This window comes from Ochlerotatus camptorhynchus, unplaced genomic scaffold (assembly GCF_037179485.1).
Source record: "Ochlerotatus camptorhynchus isolate MF236.1 unplaced genomic scaffold, CSIRO-AGI_Acam_v1.1 ptg000374l, whole genome shotgun sequence".
NCBI lineage: Eukaryota > Metazoa > Arthropoda > Insecta > Diptera > Culicidae > Ochlerotatus > Ochlerotatus camptorhynchus.
In genome coordinates, this window is record NW_027040862.1 from 1,488,030 (window position 1) to 1,506,743 (window position 18,714).

Sequence of the window (18,714 nt, forward strand, 5' to 3'; positions counted from 1 at the left end):
ATTCTAAATCAAAGGGTGTGAAAAGAATTGAAATTCATCAATTATTGGCCGAGTTTATAAGCGTTTAAAACCTAACACTATTTCGTTACACAATTTTTAGATTTGCACCTCAGTATAATCCAGAAAGACGTAGTCCTACGTCAAAATCAATGAACAAGTTTGTCAGGATTACGGCTCATTTGACTAATAACTATGGAAAGTTTAGAAATTGCATCCATAGAAAATTAATAATGATAGGTCGCACTCGTTGTGCACTTGATTGTGTTGTAACTTTTAGACGAGTTTTTCAAATCTGATACTCTCATATTGGAAAAACATTAAAATGTGTTCCTTGGCTAGGTGCCAACTTGCGCGCGATCATTAGTTCGAAGTTCCACTCCTGTGACATCACTCTCGGAAACTACCTACGTGTCCAACCCATGGAAGAATGGTAGTAAAAATGGAAGGAAATGTATGAAAATGTGTTATTTTTTGGTTGAAAAAGCAATGTTTTTACAATGCAATGATTTGAAAATGTGCAGTGGTAATAAATATTATTATTGATGTAAAAATTTCTACACGGAATGCGTTGCTACAAAGCCATCTGTAGCAATATTACACTTTGGATTGTCCTCTTAATGTGTGCTGTTTGAGCTCTGTTATGCAGTCCAGCTGGGATTGGAACAAGCCGCAACAACAACGACTATTTTTCTACATGAGCGTGAGAGAAGGCGGATATGAGAGAACAAATTGAGCGAGCATTGTCATCCGGAAGCACGTGCCATAATGCAATCAACAAGCAAAAACGTTGCATACTTATTTCCCATAGCCAAGAGCCTGTGAGGCATGTATCACCTCAAGCAATCGTTAAAGGATTAAGGTCAACTCCAGCGAAAGTGCAATTTTTATTTTTGTTTCAAGAAATCTAGGAAGTATTTATAAAATCAATCTGTTGTTTGGATTAGAACATCAGAAGTAGAAATCCGCTGCTCTTTCCGATGAACAATTCCAAACAATTGAAGTAAATACATTTGAATAAACTGTTATGCGTCGCACGTTTCCATAGACACACTAAAATCGCCTATGCAAAATGACCACAGACAAACGGACGCTACTTCCATAGTTTTGTTCTAAACTGTTCCACCTCGGAACTGACATTATCGGACAGATCCATTTATCCGTAGCAGCACGTTGCTCGTGAGAGAATTTGCATCTCTTCCATCGGGCAGTGGTGCTTGTTGGAATCCACCGCGCTGCAGATCATCTCTAGAACTGACCGTCAGCTGAGCAAGCAAATTGTTATACTGAGGCTAAGCTAGAACTAGAGGTCTCCAGGTGTGTTGGTTGGTTTCGTTTTCGATACCTGATGCAATGCGACTTTAGTTCCGCAGTGGACATTTGGCGGAAAGGAGGTCGCTTTGGATAGCACTACAGTAGATGTAAGGGGTTGAAAGTGCGAAGAAATTGTTTGTGAATGGTACTACTTACACGAGTCAAATGAAGAGAAATGCGAGTTGTATAGCACTGTGATAACAATTGATAACGGAATGTTGGTGGAATTTGCATAAATATGAACAGTTTGTGATTGTGAGTGGAACCAGTTGAACCATAAATAAGTGTGTGCTGAAAATTGTGGAACATTTTGACCTTAGACTGAATATAACTGAACTTAGATTTCATACGGTTTGTGATTGAAAAGCAAAATGGATTACTTCAGGTAATTGAAATAAGTTTAAACTGATACCATATTTAGTTGAACGAAGCATCATGAAAAGCATCATAACAATGCGAATCCACATTCTATTACATTTGATTCCTAAATTACAATCAGATATGAGTAAGGCCGTGGCCAGGGTAGACGCGAAACGCGACGCGACGCGATGCGACTCACGCAAGGAATAATAATAAATAATAAGATTCTTTTGAATTGGTCGCGTCGTTTCGCGAATCGCGTCTACCCTGGCCGCGGCCTAAGGTGGCGGCCAGGGTAGACGCGATTCGCGATGTGACGCGACCAATTCAAAGGAATCTTATTATTATTTCTTGCGTGAGTCGCATCGCGTCGCGTGTCGCGTCTACCCTGGCCGCGGCCTAAGGCTTTCTTCAGGTGACTCATTGAAGCGTCCAACAATGACCGTCATGATGGCTGATATTCCCTATCACTTCAAGCTTTCTAGGGTATAAATCTTGGACGGTTGTGCCATAACTCATGAAATTGAAACTCCTTGTGTACTGCACTGCAGCAAACGTGAAGTTCCAGTTTCTTTGTTATAAGTTTCGTGAGAGTTGAAATTTTTATGTGGTACTGACATTGATCAGAAATAAGGTTTCCTCAGCGATTCAACTTCAAAATGCTAACAAAAAGAATGCACACACAAAAACGGACCGCACAAGTTCGCACCAATGTTATGCAACATTTCGTAGTGTTGATCGGGATGATCTCGATTAGGTATAAATCCCTCCAATAGGTTCTCGGTACATCTTTTATCTACCGATTGAGCAAAAAAAAAAAACTAAATAAAGCTGTTTTTTTTTAAGATTTCGTTCGCGTTTTGTAGACGCACATGTATAATTTGTCATAAGAACACGAGGCGTTTTTGAGGTGGGAAAAAGTGACTTCCATATCTATCACATATTACAAATTCGACAGTGAGCATACATAAAGACGTAACCGCGATGATCGATTTTCTCTTTTATTAATAACTCGCTTGGATTAACATTTCTCGGTGCGTCTGCTGTTGTTTTTGATAACCAATACAACCTGTAACAGCACTACAATGAACAAATTTCAGATAATATTAAAATTTAAAGTTTCACGCTAAGGCTTCCTTAGAGTATCACCTTAAAGAGCCTGAATTTATAAAGAGACGACATCTTATCCATTTGAAAGGTCTTCTGCTCGATTGGAATGACTTTTCCTATGACTTTGACAGACAATCGATTGTTCCAATTTTGACATGTCGCCTCTTTATAAATTTAGGATCTTTAATCGATATGTATGGAAGCTATTGGTGAAGACCTCAGCGCTCCGCTACAGATTCTGTACGCCTCATTGTACTGAGGTTCCAGGATATTGAGCAGGGAGACACCACCCCTGCTCCACAGTTCCGCCCCGTAAAGGATGCTAGGGACAACCAGAGCCCTAGCAACCTTGGTCAATGTACTACGAGAGGCTTCAGAGAAGCGACCATTTAGGGTCCGAAGGATATTCAACTTGTTGTTGACGTTATCCTTCACCAACTTGGCGTGCTTAACAAATCGGAGTTTGTTATCAATAGTCACACCAAGCAGTTTCATCTCGCGTACGGCCTTGACCGCATGCTCACCGATACTAACATAAGGCAGGTTCGGTCTGTGATGATGCCCAAAGCAGACGTGCAGCAGTTTGGACTTCTCGGGGGAAATCACAAACCCAACACCATCTGCCCAGTCAACGACAGACTGAACTGCATCCTGCATCTTGTGCCTAACCACCCTACCGTATTTACCTAACACGATAAGGGTAATATCATCGGCGTATACAATGATGTATACTTCCTTGGGAATGCGTTCAAACACTGAGTTCATCGCAATGAGAAACAGTGTAACCGAAAGGACAGACCCTTGCGGGATGCCATTCTCCAGCAACCTCGAGGTAGAGGTTGCGCCAGCGTTCAATACTCGGAACCTACGGTTCTGTAGAAAGTTTTCTACGTAGTTAAACATACATCCTTGGAAGTCCCAGCTCTTGAGGGAAGTCAAGATAGGAAGCTTCCATGTCATATCATATGCTCCTCCCGGAATCCTTTGGCCTTGTATTGTAAATCAAATTCTCTTTCGCTTCCTGGGTGTCGGAAATTCCCGGTACTGATTCTGAGGTGGCACAATTTTCCTAACGCTCCCGTGCACTTACCACCTTGTCGCTATCTTCGCCACTGGCCACTACTTTCTGCAGGGATGCCAGATGATTTTTTCAATAGTCTGTATTAGAGTCGGTGTATAATGAGTCACGCCAAGAGAAAAAAAAAGTTGAACTCGCATCACGGTTTTCGAAAGATTCCCTTTCTTTTAACTTGGCAACAGAGGACTTCTACATCAACTTCAAATGACTTCTAGCGAGAAAAAATAATAGCGGCTGTAGTAAATCATTATATCAGTGATTGTGTCATATTATCTTAACAAAAATTAGTAGAAATTCTCATTACTGGTCATTACTAAACGTATCCCATGACAAGTTAATGCTCACTGCGTATTTATGATCATTTCTTCGATTATATTTTATATTTTATTGCAATACCTTTAACCTTTAAATCGTAAAAAGTGGAGTAAGTCAGCGATGAGTAAATTTTCCTAGGGGTAGGTCACTCCGCACACCAATCTTGGGTCATCTTTTTTATTAGTGTGTCGCAGGTGTGCCGATTGTGAGCAAGCTGCGAATATTTGTAAAATACCCATCCCGGCAACGTGGTATTTCTGACACCTTGAATGTTTTGGTTTGAAATCGCAAGGATAATAAAATTCCTGTGTTTTAGGGTTTTTAATAATGCCCTCAAAGGCAGACCAGAAACCTAACCTTTCGTGATGTGAAAAGCAACGGTCTATCAGTGGCCGGAAAGTGTTGGAACATTGCTGGATACCGACTATAGAGGATGATGAATAGACTTCTCTAGTTTGTTTTGTGTGAGTTGCAGCATTATTTGAATTGGTTGTACTAATAGGGTCTGCTTAACTGCCTCTTTCTTTTGAGCCCACTCTAGAACCTACATTTCGTATTTAGATCTATAAGTGAACTGTTGGTCTGAGTTCCTCTGGTATATGCAATTAGAGGATGTTACTGAATATTCAATGACAGTTAACAATTGTCCAGCAGTGCTCCCATTTTATTAACAACAATCCAATGCCTACGAGATTGTGCCAAAGGTGTACTGATGGATGTGCCCAAACTGTGCCAAATATAATTTCGGCACAATGTGCTGACTGACTGATCCCTCAAAAATCTGCCGGAAAATGAGAAAAATTGATGAAAATTTTGCTCAACCTAGAAGTAGTAGCAGTAGACTGGAGCTCTGGTGGATGTCCTGGTGGAGATTTCTTAAGATAACAACAAAAGTTCTGGAGGATTTGTCTGAGTTCACGACGGAGCCGGTTAAAGTTAATTCCGTTGGAGATTTTCTATGCTGCCAACGAAAGTTCCGGTGGATTTTTCGGAACTTTCGCCGGAACAGGTTCCAGTAGATTGGAGATTTTCGATGCTGCCCTCGATGCTGCCAATTAAGTGGTTCCAGTGATTTGGAGAATTTAGAAAAATCCACTGGAACTTTCATTGACAGCGTCGACCATCTCCACCTAAATTGAATGGAACCTTCTCCGTAGACATCGTTTGAGTATTCCGCGGAAATCTTCTGGAACTTTCGTTGGCAGTATCGGAAATCTTCACCGAAATCGTCGACAACGCCAGCTAACTACTTTAAATTGTCAAAATCAACACTAAAGTAAAAAGTCACCTAAATAACCGCAGGCACGTTATTTCGAATATAAAAGGTCTCACTAAACTGATCATTTTTTTTCCGAAGACGGAAATTGTCCAGATGGTCAGAACCATTGGGATTGAGGTAAATCAATGATCAGCGCACCTACTGATGTACTTTTGAAATAAACTGCCCACCATGTCAGAGGTTTCAGCCAAGTGCACCGTTTTGTTGCCTGAATTAGGGTGTCAAAAGATTTAAGAGCGTCCAAATCAGGAAGAAGAACGTCGTGATTGCATAAATTTGAAGAAAAAATAGATCATAGAGTACACAAATTGGCCTTTTTCCTGATGAATCACAATGAACCTGTGGAGTCTCACCCAGTACATTTTGCTCGGGGTACTTATGGGGTTTTCCCTGTTCTGATTGGCCATCCACATTTCCAATCGATTCCCCAACAAACATTGAATGTTGAATAAGAGCTTATTCAGACAAAAATAAGCTTCTTCCGCAAAAAAAAAAATGCTTATTCAGCTGTTGATCAACTCAAATTGTTTGTTGGGTCTCTATCAATTCCATTCAACAGTAAAGATTCATATACCTTTCATATGGTTGCTTTATATTAAAAATTGATCGCCGCATTGACGAGAACCTGTCAACATGCCAAAACGAAAGATGTATTTTGTCTATTTTGTAGACATGGCGTTTTAACCGTCATAAATTGAAATGAAAAAACATCATCTGTCAAACTGTTGTTTGCTGAGATCAGCTAAGAACTGACGGTGCCATTTCAATCCATGCGATGAAAAGATCAGAACGCTAATGAGATTTAAATTACTGTATAATTAGACTAAGTATCAGTGTCAAATGAACGGATTTATACCATTTATGTAGTACAGTAGGGTACAGTGCAAGTTGGGCAAGGTGGGAAGATTTTCCTCGTCCAAATGCATAGAGAGAGACAGTTAAATGATTTTCATCAACTTGGATTTTCGACGATTAGACATTTATCTCAATACGTTCGCAGATGGCGCTGTCATAACATTGATAAAGATAACGATAACAAATGTTGTTCAATTGTCTCCTTCTTGATTTCATTACTTAACGTCGGTCTCTATTCCGCAATCAAGCGCCAATTACCTACAGACATCGATTGCCACTCATTTCTTTTTTCCTTGATTTGTTTTCCGTCGATCTTGTTTTCTGTGCTGAGCACCAATGCTACCGATGCCAGGGAGGCAGCTCCCACACCTGTTCCCTACCTATCGATCCATCAACTCATGAGCCGGGGACCAACGACTTTACTTCCCTTCCGAAGAGGAAGGCGTGATCAGAGATGTTATGCCTCAGAACATCCCGGCGGCGCCGACTGGGATTGAACCCAGGGCTGCTGGGGTGAGAGGTAATAGCGCTTACCACTACACCACCGGCGCCGCTGTCGTTTACCATTCATTAACGGCAATCCTTACCGGACATCAAATGGCAAGGGAGGCGACTTTAAATTGTTATGGGATGCGTTTGGTAATGATCAGTTATGAGAATTTGTAATATTTCTAGATAGAACTGGAATTAGGGCCTAACAGCTTTTGTAAACAATGACTTCTATCGATGATTTCTAGAAATTCAAGGCTCGCCCACGTAAACCAACATCCTCATCAGGTAGGGAAAGACTAAGTCTTCCCCTATCCGATGGTTGTGTTGGTCTGCGTGGACGTGCCTTGAGTTCCTAGAAATCATCGATAGAAGTCATTGTTTACAAAAGCTGTTACTCCCTAATTCCAGCTCTATCTAGATTTGTTGTTAAGATAATTCGACAAAATCACTCTTATAATCATTTACTACAGCAGCTAATTTGGTTTCTTGAAGTTGATGCAGAAGTCCTTAGTTGCCAAGTGAAAGGGAAGGAAACCTTTCGAAAACGGTGATGCGGGATCCACTGTTTTTCTCTTGACGTAACTCTTTACACGGCCAATGAGAACGACCCAAATTTGAGTTCAGTGAACTCATCAATCGAATAAAAGTGCAGGAACTCAGCGATGAGTAAATTTGCCTCATGTTTTTCCAGGTTTCTCCAGGTTTGCCCAGGAGCAAATTCCCGAAGATGAGAAATGTAAAGGTTGAATTCACTCAGTCTATTGGTACTACTCCTGAACTGAGTAAAATTTTCGTCAATTTTCCTGATTTTCCAGCAGATTTTTTAGATGTTCTGCACATTTGGCGATTATGAGTGAACAAAACTCAAAGCTGGGTCGTTCTCATTGGCCGTGTACAGAGATTCTGGTGAGAAAGCAGCCACGCTTAGCACTACACCACCAGCGCCGTCTGTTGCATTGTCGAAGCTCATTAAATCTAGTTTGTAGTATTTTTCACTTCAGGTTGACACTAAGCTTGAAGTTTATCACAAATTGCTTCCTCCCATTGAAATATGAGACATTCGCATGCTTATCGACCGACCAGACCGCTACACTGATTGCATTGCGCTGCCACCGCCTACTGACCTGGCCTGATGATGTTGATGTGAGACAAATGGTAAACAAATGACTTTCTCTGCTTGGGTTGAGTCGCTAGAATTTTCAATAATTTATGAAGGGTGACCTAGAGCAGTCCTTTGGCAGCGAAAAAGTTGACAGTTGACGCCCCATACTTCACTGTTGCCACGCTTTGATGGGGATGGGGTTATTCAAAATTCCTCGAACAAAAGATGCGTCAATTTCCGCAACTAGCAATCCACTTGTGTTTACCATTTAATGGTGCACACCTTTGTTGCCGGTGCACTTAATTTATCGCACTCTTGCAGCGTTTTGATCATCGTGATGATGGCGCTGTATCATCGAATGGAAAAAAAAAAGTCATCTCTAAACTCACGTGTCGCCCACCGTTGCACTGCACCAATTGAAGCACCCGTTCTTACGCGTTGTCACAATTTAGAATCGATTTTTTGACATTTCTTGTCTCGGCCTACTTAGAATGCCGAAGACTGCATAGGATCAAACAATCCAAAGTGTTGGAGCTGGAATGTTTCAATGGGTTGCTTCCGTCTAATTGATGGTAACCAGAAATGGCTCGCACGAATTTTGAGCTGCAGGAGCGGACTACCGCTCGCTGGACGACACGCGGTTTTAATTAGTCTGTTTATTGTTATTAGGTGGGCAGATCACGTATTCGGATGGGGTACTGCTGACTGACACTGAGCGCCGCTGTATGACATTGGATTTGTTTATAAGGAAGCTGTCGCGTGTCGGGCGATTTGGAAGCAAATTTAATGTTTGAATTTATATTCTGCACATACATATGTGTGTAGGTACAGTTGGTGGTACGAGCAAGCGGTTGAAATGTCACGGGCGGAAAGTATCGAACCGGGGACGGATGGGGTTACGGAATTACTCGGGAAGTGTGTGTGATTGATGGGGAAGAATAGCTAGTTAATTTAAATATTTACAAGATTACCCTTTGGCGGTGGATGGTCCGGGCAATCTTGAAGGTTGAAATTGGTCGACACTGGATTCAGTTTTTCTTTGAACGGTGAACGGTGAGGACTTGGCGCGAATGATCACGCCCCGATACTGGTTAGTATTCCAATGGATCCAGCTAGTCTATTTGCTTTGCTGAAAGGGGTGGTTATTCACGCGATCACGCTCTCCGCATCTGATCACTGATGACTGTCATGGACGTCATTCGGGTTGGAGCACTTTCGTTGACGTTTTCGTAAACCAGTTTTCCTCAGGAAACCGAATCGTAATAAACAAGTTAAGCCACCTTAGAATGATGACGAGGGGTGCGTAGTCTCACCCTCTTGAAACCTTCGATATCAGATAGTGGCGGTAGTTCTCATCGGCAATCGAAACGGAATCCTGCTGAAGTGGATTCCGCTACTCGTTTGCTGTATGATTCCTTACACATTGGTTTGTTTATGTTTCGTCGTTTACACATTTGCGAAATATGTATTCTTACAGTCGCCATCTTCGTGTCCATCATCAGGCTAGGTGCCAGCGGCGGTAGATTTCGCACTGTTGTCAGTGTAACAGATAAGCGATGTTTGTTGTCGATGGCGGATTGTACACGACAAAAGTCAAATGTGACGACGACCCCTGTGTTGTAGTGGCAAGCGTGACGGCTTTCTCGCCCCAGTGTGTCTGGGTTCAATCCCAGCCGAGATCGTTGGGACTTTTCTGAGGCGAAAACATCTCTGATCACGTCTTCCTTCGGAAGGAAGTAAAGCCCATAAACACGATATCTACCCGAGAGTCCCTCGTCATTGAATAGACGGCAATCGTCACTGATTGGCCTTAGATTGCGAATCAGAGACCGACGTTAAATAAACGAACAAAGAAGAAAAAGAAAAAGCACATGCGCTCGACTTAGTTTGAAGTGGCTCTTGAAATGACCAAATTCTACTGTATACCACTTTGGAGAAGTCACTCCCTCGCCGACTGGCCACGCTTGCCACTTGAGAATGGCAAGGCGGTTGAGGGGACCTCCGGACCCACTGGATTGCTGGTGGGTGAGCAGTGATTGGTTCTTGCAAGGGTGGTGGTGGACGCTTAAGATATTTAAGACGCTGCCCTTCGAGGAGCAGCCATTCAGTGACTTCCAATCAATCGATTCAAACGTGGCACCGTGTGCCCGCGCGGTGATTTTACTGCCCAGGCCTATTATTGGATTGCAAACGGTGTTTGTGTGGAATTTTCCTAAGAAAATCAGTGGAATATTACCCTTGAGTCTTGTTTTTTTTTTTCAACCGGAAAGAATCGTAAAGTGAGTGTGCTTGAGTGGAAAATTTGAACATTTTTTGATTTTCGATTGCAACTGCAGACTGTTTAACATAAGTGCTTTGTGTGACAGCCAAACTGATGCCCTTCCGATGATTTCTTTTCTCTTTCTGTGAACAAAAAAAAAACAGGGATTCCGTCGTATTAAATGAATCCAGCTGAGCTCAACTATCAACCAGTGGCAACTTTCGAGAAGTACGAGAAAGAAAATTACAGGATGGAAAAGGGAACTCCATCACGGCAGTTTCTGGCTGGAGTCACAGGTGAGTGTTGTTTGTTGTAGGAGTTACTGTGTCAAACTTTTTATTTCAAAGCTTAAATCATTGCAAATCAGATGACGTTCAAAAACAAAAGTGAGAAGTGATTAGTGTAGAATCGCGGAACGTAATTTGGGCATATTATCCTATCCAAGCATTTTTTTTTTCGTTTAAGGCAGATTTATTGAATTTAAGTCTATTTACTTTGCCCTAAGTTTAGTTTGAATCTGAGAGGGTACCTAACAGTGGAAACAGAATAAGTGCAAACATATGCTTCTTCATTGAAGAAATGGCTTATTCAGCCTTTAATCAGCTCAAATTATTTGTTGGGCATAGACGCTTTGAGATGAAATGTGCATGCTACTATGAAAAAAAATATCTATAATAGTGCCCAACTGGCAATGTTTGGACAAGTTGTACGTTATTCAATTAGCTTTTCTAGAGGAAAAAAACGTAGTTTTTTTAAAATAATGATTTTGAGGAAATATATGGATGATTTTTTTTTCACTGTATAAAGGAAAGAGCTACTGCGGAATTACTTCGAAAAGTACTGAATCATTCCAGAAAAGTTCAAAATCATTTCGGGAAGTACTAAACCACTTTAAAAAAGTTTGGATTCATTTTGCAAAAGAACTGATTCCCTTACTTATGAATTGATTTAGTTCTTTTGCAAGTGGTTTCGAATTTTTCTTAAATGGTTCAGAGATTCCGTACTTTTCTTAAAAGATTCAGATATTTTGAAGTGATTCCAAACTTATATGAAGTGATTTAGTACTTGTGAAAGTGAACAAAACTTTCTAGAATGATTCAGTTCTTTATAAAGTGATAAGGAAATTTTCTGTAATTATTCAGTACTATCTAAAAATATTCCGAACTTCTCTTAAGTGATCCAGAACTTTCTGAAGCGATTAAAAACATTCCCAAATTTGTTCAGTTATCTCCGAAGTGATTCAGAACTCGCAGAAGTGATTACATGCTTTTATGGAATGATTCAGTACTCTCCAAAGTGATTCCAAACATTTATGAACCGATTCAGTACTTTACGAAGTGATTTCGAGCTTTTCTTACGTGGTTTAGAGAACGAACTTCTATGAAATGATTCCAAACTTCTCTGACGTGATTCAGTAAATTCTGAAGTAATTCTCAACTTTTCCTAAGATGTTCAGTACTTTTCCTAAGTTGTTCAGTACTGTCTAAAGTGATTAAAAACAATTCTGAAGTGAGGCAGAACTTTTCAAATTGGTTGAAATCATTTCTGAAGTGATTCAGTACTTTCTGAAGTGATCACAAACTTTCCTGAAGTGATTCAGTACTTTCTGAAATGATTCAGTACTCTTCGAAGTGGTTCAGAACATTCCTGAAGTGATTCAAAACTTGAAGAAATGATTACATGTTTTTCGGGAATAATGCAGTACTTTCCAAAGTCTTATGAAGTGATTCCCAACTTTTCTGAAGTGATTAAGTAAATTCTGAAGTACTTCCGGACTTTTAAAAATTTGTTCAGTACTTTCCGAAGTAATTCAAAACAATTCTGAAGTGATGTAGGACTTTTCAAAATGGTTGAAATTATGTCTGAACTGATTCTGTACTTTCCGAAGTGATCCCAAACATTCCTGGAGTGATTCAGTACGTTCTGAAATGATTCCGAACTTTCCGGAAGTGATTAAGAACTTGCAGGATTGATTACATACTTTTCTGGAATGATGAAGTACTTTTTAAAGTGATTCCGAACATTTATGAACTGATTCAGTACTTCCGAACGCACTCCGAAATTGTATAAAGTGATTCCAAACTTCTCTGACGTGATGCAGTAAATTCTGAAGTAATTCTCAACTTTTCCTAAGATGTTCAGTACTTTTCCTAAGTTGTTCAGTACTGTCTAAAGTGATTCAAAACAATTCTGAAGTGATGCAGGACTTTTCAAAATGATTGAAATCATTTCTGAAGTGATTCAGTACTTTTCGAAGTGATCACAAACTTTCGTGAAGTGATTCAGTACTTTCTGAAATGATTCACTTCTTTTCGAAGTGGTTCAGAACTTTCCTGAAGTGATTCAGAACTTGAAGAAATGATTACATGTTTTTCTGAAATGATGCAGTACTTTCCAAAGTCATTCTAAACTTTTATGAACGGATCAGTACTTCCGAACGTACTCCGAAATTGTATGAAGTGATTCCAAACTTTTCTGAAGTGATTCCAAACTTTTCTGAAGTGATTAAGTAAATTCTGAAGCACTTCCCAACTTTTCTAAATTTGTTCAGTACTTTCCGAAGTAATTCAAAACAATTATGAAGTGATGTAGGACTTTTCAAAATGGTTGAAATCATTTCTGAACTGATTCTGTACTTTCTGAAATGATTGAGTGTTTTCTGAAATGATTCAGAACTTTCTGGAAGTAATTCAGAATTACATACATGAGTACATACTTTTCTGGAATGATGCAGTACTTTCCAAAGTGATTCCAAACTTTTATGAACTGATCAGTACTTTCGACCGTACTCCGACATTTTATGAAGTGATTCCAAACTTCTCTGACGTAATGCAGTCAATTCTGAAGTAATTCTAATCTTTTCCTCAGATTTTCAGTACTTTCCGAAGTGATTCAAAACAATTCTGGAGTGATGTAGGACTTTTCAAAACGATTGAAATCATTTCTGAAGTGATTCCGAAAATTTTGGAAGTGATTCAGAACTTGCAGAAATGATTATACACTTTTCTGGAATGATGCAGTACTTTCCAAAGTGATTCCAAACCTTTATATACTGATCAGTACTTCCCAAACGTATTCCAAAATTTTATGAAGCGATTCCAAACTTTTCTGAAGTGATTCAATATTTTTTGAAGTAATTCACAACTTTTGCTAAGCTGTTCAGTACTTTCTAAAGTGATTCAAAACAATTCTGAAGTGATGTAGGACTTTTAAAAATCATTGAAATTATTTCTGTAGTGACTCAGTACTTTTCGAAGTGATTCCAAACTTTCCTAAAGTGATTCAGTACTTTCTGAAATGATTCAGTACTTTCCGAAGTGATTCCGATATTTCCTGAAGTGATTACTTGCAGAATTGATTACATACTTTTCTGGAATGAGGCAGTACTTTCCACAGTAATTCCGAACATTTTTTGAACTGATCAGTACTTTCCGAAGTGATTTCGAACTTTTCTTAAGTGGTTCAGTTATTCCAAACATTTCTGAAATGATTCAGATATTTGTGAAGAGATTCCAAACTTTCACCAAGTGGTTTAGTACTTGCGATATTGATAAAAACTTTCTGGAATTATTCAGTACATTCCAAAGCGGTAACGTTTTTTTTGGATTGTTTCAGTACTATCTAAAGTGATTCCGAATACTTCTGAAGTAATTCAGAACATGCAGAAAGGATTATACGCTTTTCTGGAATGATGCAGTACTTTCCAAAGTGATTCAGAATATTTATGAACTGATCAGTACTTTTCCAAACGTGCTCCAAAATTTTTATGGAGCGATTCCAAACTTTTTTAAAGTGATTCTGAAATTTTTTTTTAACTTTTCCTAAGTTGTTCAGTACTTTCGGAAGTGATTCAAAACAATTCTGAAGTGATGTAGGACTTTTCAAAATGATTGAAATAATAACCATAGTGACGCAGTACTTTTCGAAGTGATTTGAAACTTTCCGGAAGTGATTCAGAACTTGCAGAAATAAGTACATACTTTTTTGGAATGATGCAGTACTTTCCAAAGTGATTCCGTGCATTTATGAACTGATCAGTACTTCCGAACGTTCTCCAAAATTTAATGAAGTGATTCCAAACTTTTCTGAAGAGGTTCAGTAAATTCTGAAGCAATTCACAACTTTTCCTAATTTGTTCAGTACTTTCGAAAGTCATTCAAAACAATTCTAAAGTGATGAACGAATTTTCAAAATGATGTAAATCATTTCTGTACTGACTCAGTACTTTTCGAAGCGATTCCAAATTTTCCTGAAGTGATTCAGTACTTTCTGAAATGATTCATCTTCTTCTTCTTTCCTTTATTTAACGTCGGTCTCTGTTCCGCAATCTAGTACCAATCACCGACGGACATCGATTGCCATCCATTGACGGCAATCGAATGTGCAGGAAGGCAGCTTCCACACCTGCGTAGGATATCGCACCCATCCACAACACACATGGGCCGGGACCAACGGCTCTGAAATGATTCAGCACTTTTCAACTTTAACTTTAGGAACGTACTCCAAAATGTTATGAAGTGATTCCAAACTTTTCTGAAGTGATTAAGTAAATTCTGCAGTAATTCACAACTTTTCATAACATGTTCAATACTTTCCGAAGTGATTCAAAATAATTCTAAAGTGATGAAGGACTTTTCAAAATGATGGAAATAATTTCTGTACTGACTCAGTACTTTCCCAAGTGTTCCCAAACTGAAATAATTCAGTGCTTTCCGAAGAGATTCCGAAATTTTATTAAACGATTCAGTCCTTTTAGAAATGACTCCGAACTTTCCGGAAGTGATTCAGACCTTTCCTAAGTGACTCATATTCTAACTTTGGTAGATATTTGAAGTCCCTACCTTGAAACGATTCCGTGACATTGAGTTATATTTAATTCTACTCGAGCAGTGTTGCCAGAATTTAAAACATTCGCGCCAACTCTGGCTGGCTTGACTCCAACTATTCTCCGCATTCGAAGTCGCTATTTAGAATCGATACCGAGTTATTGAGATTGAATTGATTATATCCGAGCAGTGTTGCCATCTAATGATAGCATTCCGAGTAATTCATGCCAATCCTGGATGACCCTTGACACATACACAAACTTTGCATAACATTCGAAGTCACTATTTTGAAACGAAAAACCGAGATGTTGACCTCTATTTGATTCTACTGGAGCAACGTTGCCATATCACAGCCTAATTCCGAACCATTTGTGGAAAACCTGGATGGCTTCTAACTTTGGTAAACATTTGAAGCCACTACCCTGAAACGATACCGAGATATTGACTCGAGCAGTGTTTCTTTCTACCGGCTGAATTTCAAATCATTCGTGGCAACACTGGATGGCTCTTGACTCATACTCCAACTATCCTGAACGATTCGAAGTCACTATATAGAAATGATCCCGAGATATTGAGCAGTATTTCCATCGAACGGCAGACGGTGTATCCGTTCATGGTCATCGTGAATAGCCCATGACTTGTATTCCAAATTTGCAGAACATTTGAAGTGGATATCAGCAATTCGTAGCAGATGAATTTCATCCCAAAACGGATAAATTTCATCCACATCCCTTCCTAATTAGAATAAACTGAATTTGATGAAACAGCTTTCAATCGAAATGGAATTGCTGCTAGTTTCAGATTTCCTCAAGGTTTTGTGTAATTTGAGTTGGTTTTTAAAATAATTATATGATTTCTTGGATTCAAAAAGGTTAAAAAATGGCATTTTGTCCATTTAAGAAAAGTCAGCATTTTTGATAAGCTTTCAAATAGTAGATATAGTGACGAGAATATGTCATTTTTATCAGTGTTTATTTTTTTCTGAAAAGGTAAACCAATTTTCTACAACTTTGTCTCAGACGCCATTTCGATTACATGAACCATTTTTGTGCTATGATTTATTGAAAAATATCAAATAAGCCATTTTGAAAAAAAGCGTTAGTCAAAATGGCCGAATTCTAGGACAAACTTGGTCAATTCCCTCTAGTGAACAATTATGCGAAGTTTCAAGGAATTCTGAGAGGGAAAATCTAATATTTGTTCATTGTTTGGCTATTTTTGCCTGAAACTGCTCTCCATTCAAAAAGTTCGTCTCCTTTGATAGCATTTTGTGGATAGAGGACGTCCACTTCTCCTCACGCCTTCCTTCGAAAGGGAAGTAAAGCGGTTGGTCCCCGGTGCATAAGTTGATGGGTCGTTAGGTAAGGTCCAGGTGTGGGAGATGCCTCCCTGGCGTCGGTAGCATTGGTGCTCAGCACGGAAAACAAGATCGACGGAAAACAAATCAAGGGAAAAAACAACTTATGCATCCATTTCCGAGCTTCCTCACCTTTCAAATTTATCGAAAAATAAACTGAAAAAAATACACCAATAACAAAGACCATCATTCTCCCTTCACTTTTCAAATTTCCAGTCAACCTCGCCTCGGTGGCCCTCGGCACCTGCCTGGGCTGGACCTCACCGGTTGGTCCAAAAATCAGCTCCAACGATACCAGCGTCAACCCCCTGAACGACATACCGACCTCCGCGGAAGATTCATGGATCGGATCCTTGGTGGCACTGGGTGCCCTTATTGGTAATAGCCATTAATACTCTTCGTAAATTCATTACACTGAACCCCACCACCCACAGCTCCATTCATCGCTGGGCCCTTGGCGGAACATTTCGGCCGCAAGCTAACGCTCCTGGGAAGTTCCGCCTTCTTCATCCTCAGTTGGATAATGCTGCTATTCACCAAATCAGTAGGGGTCCTGCTGGCCGCTCGATTGATCCAAGGTTTCGGAGTTGGATTCGTCATGACGGTTCAGACGATGTACATCGGTGAAATTGCCACCGACGAATACCGAGGAGCCCTGGGGTCGCTCATGCAGCTTTGCATTGTCTGTGAGTATCCTTCTTCAATCGAATCTCTAGTGTAAGATCAATTGATCAACCGACTCCAATTCATCCACAGCGGGCATCCTCTACGTCTACTCAATCGGTCCATACGTAAGCTACGCTGCCTTGCAGTGGGCTTGCCTTGCACTGCCCATCATCTTCGCAGCGGCGTTCTTCTTTATGCCGGAAACGCCCGCCTATTACATCTCCAAGGGACGCAAAGACGCTGCCATCGAGTCATTGAAATTCTTGCGGGGAAAATCGGCTGACGGAGTTCAGGATGAACTGCAGGAAACGACCCAGTCCGTCGAGGAATCCATGAAGAACAAGGCCAGCATGATGGATCTGTTCAAAAGCAAGGGAAACATCAAGGCGTTGATCATCTGCGCTGGGTTGATCAGTTTCCAGCAGCTGTCCGGGATTAACGTGATTCTGTTCTACAGCCAAAAGATCTTCGCCAAGACCGGCAGCAGTATGTCCCCGGCAATTTCCACCATTCTGGTTGGAGTTGTGCAAGTGTTGGCTAGTGGTGCAACGCCGCTGATCGTGGACCGTTTGGGACGTAAACCGATTCTGCTGGCTTCTGCCGCAGGAATGTGCATTGCCCATGGAACCATGGGATTGTACTTCTACATGGATTACATCAAATCGGAATCTTTGGAAAGTATAAGCTGGTTGCCGATCTTCTCACTGATCTTCTTCGTCACCGTGTACTGTGTGGGCTTCGGACCGCTACCGTGGGCCGTGTTGGGTGAAATGTTCCCGGCGAACGTGAAATCGGCTGCCTCGTCGATCGTGGCCTCCACCTGCTGGGTGCTGGGCTTCCTGGTGTTGCAGTTCTTCTCGACGCTGGACGATGCCGTCGGATCTCATTGGTCGTTCTGGATCTTCGGAGTGTTCTGCGGGGTGGCGTTCGTGTTCACGCTGACCACCGTGATGGAAACCAAGGGCATGAGTCTGCAGCAGATTCAGGATAAGCTGAACGAGTAGGGTGCACTAAGTGATTTAAAGTGAATATTATTCATTGCGATTAGAAATAAGTAATGATAGGGTGTATTCAGATATAAGCACTTTGGTCCTATTTATGTTCCCTTTTAATGACTATGCATACTTTCTTATTAGTTTAAGTATCAAGGAATAGATGTTTTTGTTTTATATGGTGAATAAATGTTGTAAAACCTAACTTGAGTTTGAATTCATTTTTAATTTTTTGTTCAAAAGGATTTATTTGCCATGTTGTTATGATCTTCATTTTTGTAACCTGTTTTGATAATTACTATGCATTTCAATCAAAATGGCTTTGGTTACGTGATGTAGTTCTTGCAGTCTATAGAGGTCCGAGGCACTTCAAACGCAGAATATTCGAAACCTCGATGCATCGCAGCTTCGCGCTCCTCTTAAAAAATCATCTTCCTTAGTCGAATCTGCCGCGAACTTATACAGCATCGATTGAAGCCTTTGAGATCACCAACCGAATGGAGTGGTACAGATGATTATGCGGATTTCAAGATCAAGGCATCCATGATCTTGAAATCCACATATTCCTCTGTACCAGTTCATTCGGTTGGTGATCTCCAAGGCGTCAATCGATTTTGACAAGACATCCGGAACTACATTTGACGATCGACCATGTCATACTGCTTCATATTGGCTACATCAGGGCATGTTCTGGCTGCCCCCGAGGAAGCA

The 18,714-nt window shown here is 40.4% G+C and overlaps 1 protein-coding gene across 2 annotated transcripts; it reads left to right on the forward strand.

Annotated features, from left to right (window-relative positions):
• Positions 1 to 1,267: 1,267 nt before the first annotated feature.
• LOC135710280 (facilitated trehalose transporter Tret1) lies at positions 1,268 to 18,198 on the forward strand. 2 transcript variants are annotated; one of them, XM_065232808.1, is made up of 5 exons: positions 1,268 to 1,696; positions 10,327 to 10,458; positions 16,562 to 16,723; positions 16,780 to 17,031; positions 17,102 to 18,198. In XM_065232808.1, the coding sequence occupies exons 2-5, from the start codon at positions 10,344 to 10,346 to the stop codon at positions 18,013 to 18,015; spliced, it is 1,443 nt and encodes a 480-aa protein (XP_065088880.1). In that variant the 5' UTR covers positions 1,268 to 1,696; positions 10,327 to 10,343; the 3' UTR covers positions 18,016 to 18,198. The 2 variants fall into 2 exon arrangements, with proteins under 2 accessions (XP_065088880.1, XP_065088878.1); XM_065232806.1 differs by lacking the exon at positions 1,268 to 1,696 and adding an exon at positions 10,003 to 10,181.
• The last annotated feature ends 516 nt before the right edge of the window (positions 18,199 to 18,714 follow it).